This window comes from Oratosquilla oratoria, chromosome 1 (assembly GCF_046742065.1).
Source record: "Oratosquilla oratoria isolate Oo_2021 chromosome 1, ASM4674206v1, whole genome shotgun sequence".
NCBI lineage: Eukaryota > Metazoa > Arthropoda > Malacostraca > Stomatopoda > Squillidae > Oratosquilla > Oratosquilla oratoria.
In genome coordinates this window covers 119041231-119059507 of record NC_134777.1, presented here as the reverse complement: position 1 = coordinate 119059507, position 18277 = coordinate 119041231, and the positions used below count along the sequence as shown (strand labels likewise).

At 38.0% G+C, this 18277-nt stretch overlaps 1 protein-coding gene across 3 annotated transcripts in view; it reads left to right on the top strand.

Moving 5' to 3' along the window:
* The first annotated feature begins 1384 nt into the window (after positions 1 to 1384).
* Tmem131 (Transmembrane protein 131) overlaps positions 1385 to 18277 on the top strand; it is a 219135-nt gene continuing 202242 nt past the window's right edge. For 2 of the 3 annotated variants that reach the window (XM_076185536.1, XM_076185517.1), the window contains exon 1: positions 1385 to 1537. Coding sequence is in view for 2 of the 3 variants with exons in the window: in XM_076185517.1 (XP_076041632.1) it covers positions 1432 to 1537 (106 nt within the window). In the remaining variant the exon portion in view is untranslated. The remainder of the gene's footprint in view (positions 1538 to 18277) is intronic. The other variant, XM_076185507.1, reaches the window with a different exon arrangement.

Sequence of the window (18277 nt, the reverse complement as noted above, 5' to 3'; positions counted from 1 at the left end):
ATATGGACCAAAAGGTCTCCTGTCGGCATGCTCCGCCTTTGTAATCCTTTGTAATACATACAGTATATATGTATGTATATACATGTATATATATACATATATATATACAAATTATACATATATACATATACACACACACACACACACACACACACACACACACATATATATATATATATATATATATATATATATATACATATATATATATCTTGATGGCCTAGTTGGAAAGTCAATGTCGCACTTGTCATGAGTAGTACATTTCAATTTCAAGCATGCTGGCCTTTGATGGCTTAGAATTAAGGTGCATTGTGGTGTTGAAATATATATATATATATATATATATATATATATATATATATATATATATATATATATATATATATATATATATATTACGAGATAGTATGACATCGAGGCTGTACAGAGCTGGACATTGATTGAAGTCAATGCCATCTTCATTTAAAAAAATTCATTTATCATTTTTCCACTACATATACATGGACATATACATGAATTGTAATGTATGTTGTGTACTTGTAAGCAACAGAAGACCACATAGTAAATGGGCTATTTCCAGTGCTTTACTAGTTTGTTATTTCTTTCTACGAATATTTCTATTAGAACGCTTTGTATGACCAAGTCATGCATTGGATTTTGGTATACAGTATACGACAGTATATAGATTAATAACAAATTATTGTAAATAGTTATATCATATTGTTTATGAAGACAGTAGTGGCTTTACCATTTTTCATATTATTTCGTAGCACATTCTGGGGGATAATGAGGTATTTAAATGATAGTAAATCGTTTTACGAAATGAGTAGGCTATAACAAATTGGAAAATATAATTTCGTGAAAAGTGTTTTTAAATGCACTTAAATGCACAAACAGCTGTGCATTTGTGAAAATACATGTCATTAAATATAGGTCTGGCATGGAAAATTATATCTACAAAGATATAAGAAAATATTGTAAATACTAGATAACTTCGTTTGCAAGTAATTTTCTCGGTAATGTTTATTTACATTCCTCTGAACTGTTTGCTTTTGTCTATAGCACATATGTTGAATTATTTGTGATTATATTTGATAGATTGTGTGTTAAATATTTTACAGTCATAACAAAATATCTGTAAGCTATATATGAGTTAACCAAATTGTCTGCATTCTCACTGCTACACCTCGTCATTTACGCATTTCAACTGCAGTCGGCTGCAGTCAAGTCCTTCTTTTGTTTTCATACTATCTACATATCGATTGGCACTTATTTACTTTGTATTGCCATATTTAAGTTTTAAATATTTATTCTAGTAGTATATGTGATATTATTTTAAGAAATAAAAGCTATTTTGTGTTATACGAAAGTATATATCTCGTTCTGGACCCCAAGCTGCCCTGAGGTTTTATTAGTATGGCGGAATAGTGCATGAGAGAAGGGATAATGGGGACTTTTTGGTGTAAAATATTTGTGATTTTCAGCGTACTTGAAATTGTAATCAACCTTGTAGATACAGTCGATGGACAAAGTCATGGTAAGTACATTTTACACTGTTATTTCGTAAATATGGTGAATGTCAAGGTTGTAAATGAAGATGAGATCTTCCTAGCATTGGCACCCATCTAAACAAGGTTGCCAGTGTCTCAACGCAGCTTCGTCATTGCTTTGTAAACGCCCACCCAATTATTGGAGGAATGACAGCAAATCTTCACGATATTAGATGCTTTCACAGATGATAAAACATTGTATTATGGGAAAATGAAGAGGAATTTGTGTAATTGTATTGCAGAATTGGTAAAGACGTGCTGACAAAAACAATCGTTCTCGAACGCTGTTTTATCACTATACAGCATCATAGCACCACTGAGGACACAGGATATATTATCACTGCGATTTTAGGTCATATTAGTACATGAAACGTCAGAACAGTCTGTGGTTGTTTTCAGTACCTAGCCATTTATTTTAATTTGAGGAGATGCACCCATTGATTGAAGATAGAAGTGTCAATTAGATGTTTCAGTGAATTCTTAAAATACATAAACAATATATACAAATGTTAATAGATTAGAGAGATTTGTTAGGGGTTGTAAATATCAGTGCTTAGGTTCCAATTGACACTTGGACTTGGGTACCAAGTACAGTACTTGAAGAGAGACATTATTTTGTATCATAATCATAGTCTGAAAATAGTTGTTCCACTTGTAGTTGAGTGTTTAGGCACTAGATTACTATTATAATTATACAAGTGAAACTATTAGTTTATGATATGTGAAATGGCAACAAATCCTACATTGAAAAGCAAAAATATTGATGAAAGGATATAAAACTACGTTGTTGAATCAAGTATAGAATAAAAATCAGGCAGTGTATATTTGTGCCCCTTGATAAGCTATTGGATAATTGGTGATAATTAAGAGGCATGGGAGTTGGTGTTCATGTATGTTGCCTCATAATATATTTCTCAGGCTCAGTGTACTTTTCAAAATTAATTATAGATATTCACACTTCCACTATTACTCCTGGGAGCCTATTCCATTGGTGTACTGTCCTGTTTGATGTACAAATGTTATGTTCCGTATAACTAAACAAGTAGTGGAAGAAATTAGACAGGAGACACAATCATCCCTGAAATTTAATTGGCATCCCCAGTGCCTACCAGAAATCTGAATTTAATGAAACTTTGAACAATTTTGAAAGTGGTTAATCTCAAAACCAATAACAAGAAATAGCTATATGCAGTACAGAGTGACTGATACAAGTTTTCTCAAGTTCTTTTCGTTTTGAAGGTGTATCTTTAATTAAGCTTAGAGATTCTACTGTCCCTTGGACGTTGTTAGGTCTTGGTTGCTTCTCATTCTGAGTCCAACTTTGGCTACTTTGAGTTATAGTCTGGCAGCATTGCTCACTAAGAGGCAAGATATATTTATACGTTTTTGAAAGTTTTTGGTATTGGTTGTAGGCTTATGAAATTTCAATCAGTTGTTCGACTTTATTCCCACTTTTAATAATAGTTAAGGGTGGTACAAGATTAGCTTAACTTTTCAGTTTATACCAAAACCTTTTCTTTATGAATACATGAGCAATTTTCATTCAAAGGAAATGATCAAAAACAAAAAATGAAAGTCGGGCAATACTCCTAGAGTGTCGTGATCCTGTCATGAAACATGAAGTGCTCCCCCGACCTTCCATTGCAAAGTAAATTTCTTAGTTTTCTCAAACTAAGAATTTGTGAGGAAATCATTATAAAGAACACCTCACCCATATTTCATCCAAAAAAATTTGAATAACACTTTTAATTTGGAAGATCAAGATTAACATTTACTATTGGTTGTATAATAATAATAATTCTATTAGGCATTGAATCTATATACATGAAGTGCGGATGATGAAAAGAACACATAGTTCGAAATAACAATTACAATTGCCGAGTGAACATTAAAGAAACAAAAAAATCATTATAAAGAACACCTCCTTATTTCATCCAAACCATTTTGAAAAACATGTTTAATTTGGAAGATCAAGATTGATATTTACTATTGGTTGTAGTGAACATTAAAGAAACAAAATATTAGTTGTAGCTTGTATATGTGTAGATCTTGTGCACTGAGAAATGATCATCAGGCAAGTATTATTGGATTTAGGTAGGATAGTAGGGGTAATTTTGAAGGACATACAAGGGTTAATAGTGTTAATTATGGGTTGAGTAGTGTTGATAATTATTTTAATATTCAACTAGTTGATTATTGATAAATATTTATTTTGATATTCTGAAGATATAATACTACTCCAGAAGAGCACACCTAAATGATATATATCAATGAAGAATTAAGTATTAATTTTGTAGGTTAAAATAGATCAATGTAATATCCATTTTTCTTGCCAGAAATCAATAACGAAAAAAGTTGCTAAAAGTGATCAATTATAATTTACTGATTTACGGAAGATAGGTTTATTGTTCGTATTGTGGCTGGATTGACTAAGAATTGATTAAAACGGTGCAAACCAAAGAAAGTGTATCCACTTCAATACAAGTCAAATTCTTGCGCTCAGCATCAGATGCCTAATGTGAGATGCATCCCAGTACTCACATTATAAAATATAAAGTCACTTCTGTTTTACTTGTTCCCTTTTGCTCTGAGCAATAATAAACACAGAAAATGTGATCAAACCAGTTCACAGAATTCAGGGGTAACTCAGCTATAATTACAAAATAAATATAAACAAGACACTGATGCCGACTTCTTCATTTACCCACTCGCACCTCATGATGCCTACGTAGGCGTCATTGTATCAAAGAGGGTATCAGTGCTCTCTGTATGCATGGATATGTAAGGTAAATTAGTAGTTCTGGGAAGATTTATAATGCAAGTTTGTGACTTCAAGGTGCCTAACAAGATCTGTCTGTTTTATCAGCAATAACCAGTACATATATCCTTTGGGACTATTACAACAAAAAGGTTGAGTCATAGAAGTGATGAAAAAGGTTTAAGGAGGGTAGCACCACATAAAGTTAGTAGAAGATATTGATTGTCATTCTTTTTGAGTTGGAATTAATCTAATCATGAAATAACACTGCCTGGCTGATCCAGAATGTTACTACTTTTCCCCCTTATAAGGGAGTTAGCCAAAATGTTACTAAAATCACTAAAATATTGACTGCAGAAAACTATTTACCATATGGAGAAGGACTGTCTTAAGTGTCCTTTTCTGTGTGATAAATCATGAATGGTGGCTGTGCCATTGATTGTTATGTGTGTGACAGATGGTGTCATGTCACTTCATGTCACTTGTGTTCCGTTCTTTCTGACCCTCATATGGGGTTGCCAATGGGTACCTGTGTGAAGTGGCCTTATGAGAAGGGCATCAGCAAGTTATCTCCTTGCAGCCCATCTTCAATCCCTGTTAACAACTTTACTTCCATTTAGAGGTGCAAAGGTGTCTTCAGATGAGGCCAAAAGTCTCTTGTCAACTATTTCTGTATTTCCTTTAAATACTACTCTCAGATGGTGACATATAAACATTCCTACACTAATAGATCACAAAGGTTTCTTCCAAGAGAGATCTGTGGGAAGCCCCAAGGACCGTTACAGATGCAGTGAGGCTGTGGGTTTCCAGTCAGTGAAACTCAAGGCAACAGATTGACCTTCATGTTATCAAGTCCATTATGGACTGTGATGAAAGGATTAATCACAAGACTTGAGTTGCTCTTGCCATGCTTTCTGAAGCTGTTTCTAACTTGGCAATGAATGTCATTCAGTTGACAGGTGAACTGTGGGCCCTAAGAACTGTAGGGTCTTTCGTGCTGGCTCAGAAGAGGTCATTGAGTTGTCTGAAAGTGAGGATAAATGAAATAGTATCATAAGGGATGTTGCCATCTAGTGAATAGACCACCAGATTTGACAAATTAAGTTTTTGTTTTTGAGTCATGTATGCACCATTTTTGGAACTAATGAGATTGGTTCACCAATTCCTTAGCCATCTGCAGTAAATGTTTCTGTAAACTGCATTTCATATGGTTGGTTCTCCTTCAAGATCACATAAATATGGTGTTGATTTATATGTTAAGAATATTAAAATTGCATTTGTATTCCATGAAAGGTCACAGGTGAACTATCTTCATTACTGTCTCTCATTTTCCCTCTTTTCGTCATTTTCCTTTTGAAACTTTGCTTAAGCATGTTTCATCCTCCACCATGTGTTTTTTCATATATTTTAAGCATTCAAACAAACAATTCTTTTGTAAGTTTAACTAGCTTCCTTTCGTGCATAGCACTTGATACACGCAATTAGCCAACTGTGTCTGGATGGTGTTATGTATTGTAGGAGTGATTTTGGAGTATGTTTGTCATGTCTAATTATTGGTGGATGGTCTTATATAGAGTGATATATGCTATGGATTTTGTTTGGGATATGTTATATAATGTGTACCCTGTGTGTTGAATTTGAGTTTGGCTTGGGGGCCAAGTGTCATCGCAACAGAACTGCACCTCCTAGTGGAGGTTGTTGTTGACAGGTTGTGGAGATAGGCTACATGCAGATGGTTCTCTCTGACAGCAATGTCGAAAGACCTCCACTTACATGTCCCTTTCTCCATGTGATCGCTATGGGAGCTTTCTTGCACAAAGAATACAAACCCAGTATTGTCACACCAGGCAATATGCTGACCCATACTTAGGGATTCATGAACAAAACCATTTGGACAGACATCAGTGAATACTAAGCTGACCACAACCCACACTCACCTATATATGGTATCATCATAGCTGTATGTATGATCAACTTTATTATACAGCATTCAGACTAACAGTATATTTCCAAGGTTTATACAGCATTCAGACTAACAGTACATTTCCAAGGTTTATACAGCATTCAGACTAACAGTACATTTCCAAGGTCAGCAATCCATAGATCACTACAAGTTGAACCACACATGAGAATTAATACATATTTTGATCTTAATCTTGCAGAATGTAACAATCACTGACATCAAAACCACACCACACTTAAGGTATCAGAATTTAACGTTGCTATAAAGAACAGAAATTATGTTAACATATATCAATGCTCAACTACAAAACTAAATATATCCAGATGTTATTGAACAATGTGCTCCATTGGATGTATAGTCGCACCTCATTTTAAGTTGTTTCAAGATAAATAAATTTTTAATATACCACAGTTTTTTTTATACTAAATGTACATGTAGAAAATATGAAATTTGACTAAGGTCATTTTAATTGAAGATATGTCACTACATGAAAGTTAGAATATATATAATAAATTATTTGTATTATAATATATAAAATTATAGAAAGAGATTTAATAACGTGTTTCCAATTTCTGGCAGTTGGTGACATTCATAATTACTGCTGTGATTTTGAATTCAAATAAGTGGTTATTTCAACATCAGTAATTTTTCAACTTATGTTGTACCCTTTGGAAGCAATTAACAACATAGTATGAGGTACCTGTAGCTACACTGTTATTTGAAGGGAATTAATATTTTTCTAACTTTTATGTAAATCAAGTGATTAATTTCAATATGGTGAGGATACCATTTATTGTTTCTGGAGGATGAACCTCCTTTGTATGAGTGACTACCACTGCAAATTGAGGTCATACAGACTTGCATCACAGTATAAATGCACGTGAAAATATAGTTTTATATCTAAGTTTCAATAGAAATGAATGATGTGCAGCTCCCATAAATACCATTAAGAAAAAAAAGTTGATAATTGTTATTGGTATGAGAACCGATGTCCTTATCCATGCAGTGCCCAGAAATAAAGCTCTTGAATTGTGCAAGTATTTCTCAATGTAGTGCAGCTGAAATTATGGTAAATTATAATTCGTCATTATATTATGTTTGTAGTGGATTTTGCAAATGAATGGTTATTTTCATGTGTGATGCACAACTTTAGTCAACCATACCAGCTAGACTTGAAAAGAACATGTTATTTTAAAATTGTACTCAGGTTTCATAATCCAACACTTGTCAACGGACACTTGTGCAGACATTTGGGGTCAGGACAGCCCACTTCAGAAATTGGTCCATGACATAAAACACCATCAATTCCCAAAACGAGTTTATGTCTTTGACCCAAACGTTTGTACAAGTGGTAGTTTGTGAGTGTTTGATTAAGAGACCTAGGTGTATAGGAGTCATGTAACTTGGCAGAAGATGCAAAGTAATAAAACTTAATGATCAATGTATAACAAAAATACAAAGGGGATAGTGGAAGCATTCAAAGGGAGCCAAAGAGGAAAGACCTGCATGCCAGGACATTAGAAAAGATTTGCCAAGGATATACCTTAAATATGCTGTTCCACTAATTTATGGTCTGTAATCTATGGTGTTTGAGCCAATTTATTGTAGAACAAGCTGATTGACATTAATTTGAGGTAACTGTGTTGCACCAGCTGTGTTTGCCTGATCTGATTCATGTAATTGTGACCTTGATTTGCTGTGGAAGTCACTAATTTTGTGTTCCTTGGGTGCCCCAATTCCCCACTCGTATACCATTGTTAATATTGTTAGAGGTGTGTTTCATACCTGAAATGAATGGTTGTTTCAGCACATGCAGGTCAGAATTACTCAAATTATGTACAAAAAGTCAGAAAAAGTATAATTTTACTTCAAGAAACTGTGGTCATGATCTGTAATAATAATTGTTGCCTCGTGTTGGTAAATGCATTTAAGGGTATAAATTCTGGATAGCCTACAAAATTATATAGTTCAGGGTGGAACTATACCTGATTTTAAAGCAAGTTGTGATGACTGGAGAATAAGGAATAAGACTCCACAGACTCTTCCTATATATTACAATTAAGTAAATTTGGATTAGTCAAATTAAGTAGGTGGCAATATTCTCAAACCCTCCCAATAATATCTTGGGAATAAAAATCAGACTGTTGTGTGTGTGTGTTGTGTTTGTTTTTCTTCTCTTCCTCCTCCACCACCACCTCCACCTCATGTTTGGGAGCAGACAAGAACAATGTACTTTTGGATTGCTCTTCTTCTTTGCTCTGTATATGTCTCATGATTGGGTCAGTTGGTTTATACATTTCAGAAACTTAGTGTAGACCTGTGCCCAATCGGCTACAGCATGACAGAGAATGCAGTTGCCATGTGGACCCTGCACAGTGTAGGTCTGTGGCTTTGGCTACATTTCCTTGCTATGTGGACATGGTTCTGTGTAGGTCTATGGTATGTGGCATACATCACCTCGAAACATGTTTCCTACGTGGAGCACACTTAACTTACACTAAATAGTCAATAATTAAAACATGTATTTCATTTTAATTGCTACAGCAAATTAGGTCAGAGCAAAAACATGTTACTAGTAATACTGTGTGCCTGAGGTTGATTTGTAATCAGAGACAATTAAAATAGATCACTGATGAGTGAAATTGAGTGATTGCAGGAAGGTTACTTTTGATACATTCAATCTTGATTGATTCATGGTGCTTCATATCCTCCAATCATCTCATCATCCAATCATGAATTTCCACATCCAATCCACAACTCTACTTCACATATTCAAAAATACACATTTTGATGCCCACTAACATGAGAGCCTTGGAGATTTCCAGAATTCAGAGGCTGGGGTAATTTGGAGTAGGGAATTTCAAGAGGTTTTATGATGAGTTTTGTTGTATTTCTGTAAAACCATTGATGTGATGGGTTGATGGGGTACAGTGTAGATCAAAGACTGTGCAATAGCATGAGCCTATAGATTTCACTGCAAAATGATGTGGTTGTATTGTTTATATCTTGTTTTCAACAGTATCACTGGTTATTGGCAGGTAATATGTACACCATTTATTTTTTCCACGGCCCAATTCTAGAACATACATTTGAATGCATTTAACATAGGCTGACCTCAAAGTTGTTGTGGAGGTTGTTCTTCCACACATTCTTGCAGTTGCTTTAGTTTGATTATTTCTCATTAATCCATATTCATATGACAATACAATATGAAAATATAAAAAAGGAACAAGGAATACAAACATTATTATTGAAATTTTGGCATATAAATGCAATATTAATATTTATTTGAATTATGTTATGTTTATTGGTGGTGTAGTTATATTTTGAGAGTCATGGGTGAACTGCACTAGTATTGTCCTTATTAAAGACATATCATAAGGAGTTCACCTTATTATATGGGGGGGAAGGGCTGAGTCTATGCATATACACATCCAAAATCCATTCATCTTATCATCCATCTTAGCACTTCGTGGATGAAAAGTCATCCTTGTCCTCCACCATACTATTCACACGAAAGACAATGCAGCAAGATACAGCTCTTTCACAAAAGTGCCCAGCAGCAAAGATTTATTTGTCCCTACAATTTCATTCTATGGTGACCCCCCTCCTTTTGATTAGAATATATATATATATATATATATATTGTATGTATGTATGTGGAACAGACGATAAGAATCTTCTTTCAAGCCATATCATTTCCTCATCCATTTACAGTCTTTTGCAATCTCTTCCCTGCTCAACAGACCAATATTTGATCAGTTTTAAATTTATACCCTTCTGATGAAGAAGGCCTCGTCTTAACTGCAGAGGTTAAACAGTATGTTGTCAGTGGTGCAGTTATTGAATCAAGGGTGAGTTGGAAAAAATATTGTACCATTATACCTCATAACTATATGGATTAACAGAGCCCAAAGATATGGAAAATTCCAGATATGCTGTATTAATTCACCATATGAACTTGTCATTTAAATCCTTACTTCATCTTGGATATTGGAGATATATACATTAAGGAAAAAATTAGTTGATTTCATGTGTATTTTGAAAAGTCATCACAATTTTCCTTTTATGGAGTGGTGGACTCATGGCGTAAATTGCAGCTATCAGATATAGTAGAAATAATACCTGGAGATGGTGGGAAATACTCATGGCAGTAACTGCTATTCACAAGTGTGGCAGAAATAGGATTTGTGTGTGTGTATGTCCAACACACATCTCTGTCGCCAGGAATACAAGGAGTGACAGGCGACTTGAATCCCTGGATATGGGTAAAATCAGATATGTAGTTGGATACAAGAGGGATTATTACTGTATTCATAATTCTTAAGATTACACAATGTTAGGTAGTTAGGTTGACATGGAATAATTACTGGTATACAGTACACTGAGGTCTTTTAATCCAACACTTACCAACCGCCACTTGTGCTGATATTTGGGCTTAGGACATATAAACCACTTCAGGAATTGGTGGTGTTTTATGTCCTGAGCCAGTACAGAAATGGGTTTATGTCCTGGACCCAAATGTCCTCACAAATGGAGGTTGGCAAGTGTTGGATTAAGAGACATAATGTTTCTGGCCTTGAATGCAACATAGTAAAATAGTTTGTTGTAACCCAGAACAAAATTGTATCCTGTCATCATGACAAAATGGTTAATTGAGAGCCACAATACTTTCATGTAAGGTCTTATCCTTAGTGCAATAAGATTGCTTACCATTGACCAGAACAGATTGTAATGTGCATCACCAGAGCAGGTTATATTTTTATTTTACATTATTATTGTATGGATACTGGGTGCATCTGTAGGAAAAAAAGAAAATATTCTTTGTCAGTTTTATCCATTCCTTGTATTAATACCTAACTGCAGTGTATACAGGGAAGGAGTTTGATTGTGGGGGTCCTTTCTCTTATTCTCCATTTGTCATATATAATTTTGAATTTGTTTGTTGTCTAGCATGGGCTGTGCAATCTTCAACGCTATTCCAAGAGTTCGTGTATCCGTAAGGAAAATGTATTTTTTTATGTCCTTGAGGCATGTGGTCTTTTCCAGTTTGTTTCCATGACCTTTTGATGGTCTTTTGTTTCAAACTTGGGTCTCTGAATTTTATTGACTCCCTTCAGTGACCTAAATGTTGCAACCAAGTCACCTCATCTCTGTTCCATTAATGATGGCATGTCCAGAGCTTCAAATCTCTCCACTTAAGGTTTATCTCTAAGGCTGGGAACCAGTTTGGTCATTGCTCTTTGTATTTTTTCTGTCTAATTTACATATTTCACTTTTTTGTCATAATGCCCTGATTACTGAAATCTGGCCTCGTTTTTAGACAGTTGCTCCCCAATTATCTTGTTTTATATATTGATTTCTTGAATATTTATCATGTCATTGTTTCTGTCTTGTTACAATCGTCATGAATTACACCAGCTATTACTAGTTCCAATGATACAATTCATGTCCAAATATTTTTTTTTTTTTTTTTTTTTCTCCTTCATTTTCTACCACTTAAGTTTCTTTAGGATATTTAACCTTATACCATAAAGTCGACTGTTGCCATCAATGATAACATTGGAAGTGAACCAGCTCCGGCAGTTGGGTTCTGCTGTGGATCCACTGTCGTGCTATATGCCTTTGACCAGAGCATTGTGGCAAGGGACAGGAAGGACACAACATCCAGAAGGTGCTAAAACGCTAGGGAAATGAATGGATTTCCATGGATGAGTAGTGGCTGTGTGATTTGACTGCCAAATCCCTGACAAAGCTGTAGAGGAGGGGATTGAGCCTCCTTAGTACAAGTATTGATTCCATTGGCATCACATTTGTCTCATCCTTCTCTTGTTAAGTGCCTTTCCGTGATTACTGGCCACTTTTAGCTCCTGTTCAACATTTGACACTTGGTACCTCTTGTTGTCACATTATTATTATTATTATTTTGTTCATATTATTTTATTCATTTTATTTTATTTATTTATTTATTTTATATACAGTATATATATATATATATATATATATATATATATATATATATATATATATATATATATATATATATATATATTTTTTTTTTTCTTTCTTTCTCTCAATCCAGGTGGCCATATATAGTGCCCATAAGTGTCATACTGAAGAAGTTTAAAAACTATGAATCCTTGCATGATAGAACAGCTCAGAAAATTCTTCCTGATGTTTACTAGATTTAATCCTTAAAGTGGATTTCAGTTGATTACAGTGGCAATCCATGGTGCCAAGAGACCTTTTAGTCCATAACAAAAGTTGGAATGTAGTTGTTTCTTCATTGTTGACAAAAACTTCCCAAAGTCTTTCCTTGTTAGTTCTGTTCCATTTCTTCATGTCCAGCTTGATGCAGTTGAAAACAACATTCTTTCCTAAAGTCCAATTCCTTTACTATATTGGGTATCGATTGCATGTTTTATGAAATTCATTTTTTAAGAGATTTCAGCAGCTTCTACAGACCAAGTCGCTCAGGATTCTATTATGATTGGAAACTAATCTCCATTAAAAAAAAAAAAAAAAAAAAAAAAATTGCTCTACCTCTGTTCTGCTAACTTCCTTAAATCTCTGTTTACCACATCTATAATAACACCTCAACTCAGCTGTTCTCCCTTATAAAAATCAGCCATCATTTTTCCGTATATTTTGTCACTGTAAATATATTTGTTCAGTCTGCTTTAACCCCCGGAATTGATCTTTTTGGGTGCATACACATATAGTGATGTGATATCCTGCATTTGTAATTGTTATTTCAAACCATGTGTTCTTTTCTTTCTCTGCACTTCATGTATAATTCAATGCCAAATAAAATTACTTAATTTGTGAAAGCACATTATTTGGCACGTTTGGTACCTGTGCAAGCACCATAACATTGACCAGGTCATTGCCAAGAAGACTGAGGCAAATATTTTGTTGGTCGACGTCACGGCGCTGAAGTGTTTTGAAACTGTTTTGTATTGAAAACATTAGGGGGGAGGAGGTGGCGGGGAGTATAAATAGGACTCGCTGGACAGCCATTTGGACAATAGGCTATAAAAGGCTGGCCATTTCTTTTTCTATTTTCCTCGCTCCTCCTCTCTTGCTCCCTTCCCCCCCCCCTCTCTCTCTCTCTCTCTCTCTCTCTCTCTCTCTCTCTCTCTCTCTCTCTCTCTCTCTCTCTCTCTCTCTCTCTCTCTCTCTCTCTCTCTCTCTCTCCTCTCTCTCTCTCTCTCTCTCTCTCTCTCTCTCTCTCTCTCTCTCTCTCTCTCTCTCTCTCTCTCTCTCTCTCTCTCTCTCTCTCTCTCTCTCTCTCTCTCTTTTACTCCTCCTCGTCCTCCTAGCCCTCCTTTTCCCCTCTACCGTCTCCGTATCTTCCCCCTCTTCCCTGCAATGTGCCCTTCACCGCCGCCTTGGGATTTTGTTTAATTATTTATTTAAATTTCATTTGTTTGTTTATTCACTTTTGGTTATGTCTGTTTCTTGTCCAGAAGCAGTGTCTTGTTGGTTGAAGAAAGAACGTGTCTGAGTGTGGGGATGGTGGGGGGAGTACCTGGGAGATCGTGTGTCAGACGATGTCGAGGTTTGGTGGTTTGGCTTCCAGACCTTGGCTCAGATGTCGTCACTTGGTCACGGGAAACGCGGCGGTGGGCAGGTGCTCAGCTGCTCTTTGGGTCAGAGTCGGGCTGGACCTTACCGGCCAGCCGGCCGGCCGGCGCGGAGGTCGGGATGGCCGGCTACCTCTGCCGCCGGTTTGGATGTCTCTGGTCGAAAATCGTGTTTGGTTGAAAAGGAGGACTGGATGGAAAGAAGTTGATGATGATCTGGATGGATATATTTATTTTTATATATATTTTTTTATCTCATAATGATTGTTATTATAATTATTATATATTGATATTTTTATTTTATTTTTTATCCGTAGTCGGGGTGTGATGACTACTGCATATACCTGACCCACTAGGGCTCCTTTAGGTTTCCCTCAGCTGAATAAAATCGCCCTTCGGCGGATGGAACAGCATTTGTCATTCGACCCAGTGTGAGGTTTTGAACGCATAAGTTTAGTGCAGCATTCTTATACGATTGGAGATTGATCTCAAGAAAAATTACTGATGGAATAGTGTCTCCAAGGATAACATTGGTTACTGACGACGAAATTACTATTAAAAATGATAAAACAATAAGTTGACTTTATCAATGGTGGGGTCGACATACTGAATATAACATTTTTATCAACCACAATGCACTTTAATTCTAAGGCATCAACATCGGGTGTCTCGTGGAGGCAACATGCAGAAATTGAAATGTGGTACGACCAAGGACTCGAACCTAGCTAGCGCGTAACAAGTGCTGTAGTGACTTAATCCATTGCTCCATTAAATACAAATGCTGTTCATAAGTGGCGTTGTGGAGCATTGGGTTTTGTCCTTTTCTCGCAATTCTGTGAGCCCGGGGTTGGTTCCTATTGGTGACTCGGTCTCGAGGGTCTTCCTGGCGGCGTTGAGGGCGAAGTGGCTGCCTCAAGGCTCATGTCACCCTTTGACATGAGCTCCTTAAGGTCCTTCGCTGGGCGGGGCACCTAGAATACAGTCCATATCTAGGATGGGTTTCTTGAACGTGTCCAGGATACTCTATGCAGGATGTCACGGGGTGAGGGACTTGTTAAGGATCCTAAAGGGTCTGTTTTCTTGGTACCGTTAACACGAAGTCCTGCCCTGAAGATGGATAAGATAGTAAAGCGCTAGCCAGAACAAAAGTAAGGATGGCGTACCCCCCCCTCTCTCTCTCTCTCTCTCTCTCACACACACACACACACACACATACACGTTATTTCAGCTGACGATATGGACTGTCTTGGAAAATATATAAGAGGTGGTGAATTAAGACTTTAAATAGAGAGCTGGCTTGTCACGAAGTTTGTGTAAAAAAAAAAAAGACGAAGAAGAAAAAGAAAGGGCGGGTGGGAGAGAGTTACACGAAAATAGCCGTTTTTGAAAATGTGACCCGGCAAAGGCCGCTTGGGTTGTTGGTGTTCCTGAAGGTCACGCAACTGACGAGGCCTTTAAAGAAGTTGGAACATTACTTTTCAGCGAAGGTGGAAGGAGGAGGAAACTGCAAAAAGGATTCGACGAAAGACGTTAAAATGGAGGATGAAAATGGCTAAGACAAGATTGTTTTTTCTCTCTTTAAACCAGATGTAACGAATGTGATGAATTGTTGAGTGCCGAAATTTGGTCGTTATTACGGAACGACAACGAATTACGAATATGTTGTTTTAATGACAATCAAGGACATCGCACAAGAGGACGGGTGAATCGCCAGCATATATCCCTAAAATAAATAAATAAATCAATAGCAGGTGACAAATATTTTACGAAATTGTAAAACAAGCACAAGGAAAAGGGAATGTTTGAAATGCATTTGAAACTCCGATTCAGTCGATGAACATGGCTTTGGCTGTCGATCACGGGTCCAACACGTGATCCAAGATCATGATGGTGAATCACGTGAGAGATGAAGACGTTAGGGCTACCAATGCTGGCAGGAGAAAAGGAAAGTGGCGTTATGTTTTTGTGTAAAGAGGCGTCGTTTAAAGAGAGAGAGAGAGAGAAAGAGGTATTGTATCCTATGGTCACTGTAAAGAAAATGTGTGAATTAGAAAGAAAAAATATTCAAGAAAGAGACATTTTAAGTTTTCCAAATAAAGGTCAGGACAGATGGGATGGGGGAACCGGTGGGTTAGGTTCGAACCCCCAACCCCAAGTCCAGACGAAGGAATGACGAAATTGGACAAAGAAGCTGAACAGGTCATATCCAGAACTGGGTCAGCAAACGGAAAAGATCGAGGGGAAATTGGTGCTCACACACACACACACACACACACACACACACACACACACACACACACACACACACACACACAGATCGTGGCGCATTGGTTAGAGTTCCCGGCTGCCTCCACGGTGGTCAGGATTCGAATCCCGCCCAGGGCTGAAATAATTTCAGTATCGCTGCACTGCGAGTCGTTACTCCAACTCTCGTGGGCTGGGAGTTGGGTGTGTGTACGCGTGTAAGGTCACAGCATTGCCCATAGATCGGTCATATATGAGCTCTGAGCTCTCCTCCGGGAGGGAAATAGCTGTCGATCTCGAGTCCGACACATGATCTAAGACCATGGTGAGCATGGTGAATCACACACACACACACACACACACACACACACGTGCGCTTGACCCCAGACAAACAAAGGAAAATGATGTCTTAAATGGCCACTGGACTTCATTCCTCAAACACACAATTCATCCCTCCCCCCCTCCCCCGCCTCTCCCCCCAAACTTTCACCCCTGAACTTTGACTCGAACTGAGCCTCTACTCAGATTTCTCTGTCTTCGTTCCCGATGAACACCGGATCGTTGGATGTCCGGTGGCTGTGATGGTCTCTCTCTCTCTATCTCTCTCTCTCTCTCTCTCTCTCTCTCTCTCTCTCTCTCTCTCTCTCTCTCTCTCTCTCTCTCTCTCTCTCTCTCTCTCTCTCTCTCTCTCATGTCCCCGTGTCTCGAATCTGGGAGTAGTGGTTAGTTGTCTCAGTAAAGGGCTTAGTCGATGTCGTTCTGTCTTCCCCGAACTCGGACCAAGCGAGGCCGAACTAGGGTGGCGGCTACTGTTGCACACAGGGGGAGGGGGGGACGCAAGCGGTGCAACTTTAAGAACACCTCGGTGCCCCCCTCCCCCTCTCCCCCGCCCCGCCCCCCGAAAGACAAGTGCGCATCCGCCAGCTCGTCTGTTGGGGGTGGGACGGGCGTGGGGGTGGGCGAGCATCGGGAACGGCAGCGGTTGGGTGGGTGGGTGGGGGAAGGAGTTAACTCCATGGCTGCCCATATACTGTATGTATACACTGTGCAGTGTATATTGTATATACAATTGCAAAGTATAATTTTTACTTTGGTACACACACACCGTGGCGCTGTGGTTAAAGTTCTCGCATGCCACTACGGCGGTCCGAGTTCGACTCCCGCCCAGGGCTGAAATACTTTCAGTATCACTTCGCTGTGGGGTGTTACTCCAACTCTCGTGGGCGGGGAGTTGGGTGCGTGTAAGGTCACAATATTACCCATAGATCGGCCATACAAGCTCTGAGCTCTTTTCCGGAGGTTAATAACTATCGATCACGAGTCCAGCACGTGATCCAAGACCATGGTGGTGAATCACACACACACGCACACAAACACTCACTCACTCACACGACTCGGTGGCGCGGTTGGTAGAGTCCCAGACTGTCACTACGGCGGTCCAGGTTCGAATCCTACCCAGGGCTGAAAATAATTTCAGTATCGCTGCGCTTCGAGTCGTTACTACAACTCTCGTGGGCGGGGAGTTGGGTGTGTGTGTGCGTGTAAGGTCAAAGCATTACCCATAGATCGGTCATACGAGCTCTGAGCTCTCTTCCGGGAGGGAAATAGCTGTCGATCTCTAGTCCAACACGTGTTCCAAAGACCAAGGTGAATCACACACACACCAAAAATCCCCTTCAGAATGTAGGTGGGAAATAGATAAAAGAGAAAAAGCATGAAAACAAATGAGAATTAATATCATTACGTGGAGGGTTGCATCGGTTGAATTGCAATCAGTAAACTGAAAGGAAGTGAAAAGAAAGAGACGTAATTAGATCAAACAAAACGGAGGCGGCGGCAGCTTACCACCATGAAAGGTGATGTACATGGTATTTGTGAATTAGATCGCCATGCGGCTGTCAGAATGACTCTTAAGGTCTATTTACACGGTCAAACAGTTTGACAAACCCGGTTTGTCAGACAAGTGTTTGAAGTGATGTTTGACCGTGTGAATGGGATATTTGGTCGTCAAACACGTTTGTCGAACGTGTTTGACAACCAGATACCCTATTCACACGGTCAAACATCACTTCAAACACTTGTTTGACAAACCGGGTTTGTCAAACCATTTGACCGTCTAAATGCCTCTTTAGTCGCTAAGGACTTACGGCAGCGTTTCCCAAACTTTTCCGACCAT